Source organism: Fulmarus glacialis, unplaced genomic scaffold (assembly GCF_000690835.1).
Source record: "Fulmarus glacialis isolate BGI_N327 unplaced genomic scaffold, ASM69083v1 scaffold33650, whole genome shotgun sequence".
Classification (NCBI taxonomy): domain Eukaryota; kingdom Metazoa; phylum Chordata; class Aves; order Procellariiformes; family Procellariidae; genus Fulmarus; species Fulmarus glacialis.
Window position 1 is genome coordinate 1 of NW_009190164.1, and position 1,957 is coordinate 1,957.

At 56.3% G+C, this 1,957-nt stretch overlaps 1 protein-coding gene across 1 annotated transcript in view; it reads right to left on the reverse strand.

Annotated features, from left to right (window-relative positions):
* Positions 1 to 789: 789 nt before the first annotated feature.
* Positions 790 to 1,957, reverse strand: part of LOC104081855 (protein-arginine deiminase type-1-like) — a 7,733-nt gene continuing 6,565 nt past the window's right edge. The window contains exons 9-11 of the mRNA XM_009584743.1: positions 1,888 to 1,957; positions 1,032 to 1,139; positions 790 to 945 (exon numbers count right to left, since the gene is read on the reverse strand). The exon at positions 1,888 to 1,957 is cut by the window's right edge and continues 69 nt beyond it. Of these exons, the coding sequence (XP_009583038.1) occupies positions 790 to 945; positions 1,032 to 1,139; positions 1,888 to 1,957 (334 nt within the window). The remainder of the gene's footprint in view (positions 946 to 1,031; positions 1,140 to 1,887) is intronic.

Consider the following 1,957-nt stretch of genomic DNA (forward strand, 5'->3'; position numbering starts at 1 on the left):
TATATATGTCTAGGCCATATATATCTATAGGCATCTGTGCATTACATCCCCTGTTCTGCTCAGGCACCCTTGGGTTTAGTTTCCCCCATCCCTGTGAATGTTAAATCGCTCCTTATGCAGCGCTTTGCGTGGGGGTGAAGTTTTCTTAGACAGACAGCAGCAGACTGGGAAAACATTAATTAAACTTCTTGTAATAAGGGATAATTACGGTCCCGGCGAGGCTGGGAAAATGCCATTTACCCGCCGCTGTAACCGAAGCAAGCCCCCTGACTCGCAGCAGGGCTGGGGTTGGAGCATCCCGTTTGTTATCCCGGATCAAACCCCATCTGGATTCGTCCCCATTGTTATTTTTCCAGGAAAATAACCTCCTTTGTGGAGGATTTTGCAGGGCGCCCTTGTTCCCGCTGCCTAGCACTGCCTGCCCAGAGCAGAACAATCTCCAGTTATTCAGGATTTCACCCTTTCTTGGATTCCCCTGCTTTTCCTTTTCATAGAGGGGAAAAAAAAAAATAAGCCCGGATGCTCACAGCGCTGTAGGATCGGAGCAAAAGCACCAGCGGTTCGGGAGGGGGCAAAAATCAGAGCGGTGGCAGGATTTTGTAGGGGATGAAGGAACAACAATGCGGTTTGCACGTTAAATCTGGGATTTGATGGGAATTGGCCCCAAATTCCCATTTTGATGGGAACCGGCCCCAAATTTCCACTTCGAAGAGTGCAACCCTTTCTCATCCACAAGGGTTTTCAGAGCTTCCCTGCGTCCCCGAGGGAGGGTTTGAGCCCCCCTGCATCTCACCAAGGCAGGGGGCTGCCGATCAGGATCCGGCCCAGGGGATACTCCTTCCCTTGCACCGTCACCGGTGGGCTGACATCCAGGTTGCCGAAGGAGTCGAGGCTGTTGACGTCTTTCCCAGGGGACTCGCGGGTCACGTAGCCGAAATCAGGGCCCTGGGGAAGAGGGGAATGATGACGGGGACCCCCCTGACAGCAGATTTTGGGGCAAGAAAAGGGGGGTTGGCAACGCAACGACGCACCAGGATTTTTTTGAAAGCAAAATCCTTCAAGCCTCTGTTCCTGGGCGAGTCGAAGACAACGGGGAAGGCCTTGTGCGGCGCTTGCACGTAGCCGAACTCCAGCTCGTCCTGTTGCGGGAAAAAGAGGAAGGGGAGGAAGGGGAGGAAGGCTCCTGGCAGGGTGATAGCTATCTCGGCAAGGCGTGCGGTGAGGGTGGAGCAGGAAATGGGGCAAACCTGGCAAAGCCCGGCTGTTGCCCTTAACCCCAAGGGAGGCAGCTGCTTTGCTGTCCAGGGGGGTGACATCCCACCCGGCACCGCGGCGCCTGGCACGGGTCACCCCCGGGAAAGCAAGACGCGGCCACAACGGGCAGGGAAGCGGGGCAGGGACGGCAGGGCTTGGGCACGCTGCGGGAAGCACACGGCATGTCCAGCCGGCATACACCGTGTCCTCCTGGCGATGCGCTGTGGGGTCCCTTTTGCAATGGGGTCCCTCTTGCAATGTGCCATGGGGTCTCTCTTACAAAGGGGTCCCCTTTTGCAACTGGGTACCTCTTGCAATGCCCCGCAGGATCCCTCTTGCAACGGGATCGCTCTTGTGACTTCCCGTGGGGTCCCTTTTGCAATGGGGTCCCTCTTGAAATGCCCCCACTGGGTCCCTGGACAACATCCCTGCCTGTGCTGGTTGCCACCAGCAGCAGCATTTCCCCGTGCTTTAGTTCACGGTTGCCTGGTTCACCTCTTAGCATCTACCTGCTTCCCTGAGCAATGCAGCTGATCCCTCCCAAGAGTGCCAGCAACAGAGGTGACACCCTACATGCCCCAGAAGCCTGTAAAGGACCAGGAGAGCTGCATATTACAAGCATGGAGTGATGACCTGGATCCAGCGGTCACTGCGGGTTTCCACCTCCGAGCAGATGGTCAGCTTGCAGTTGGCTTTCTTCAGC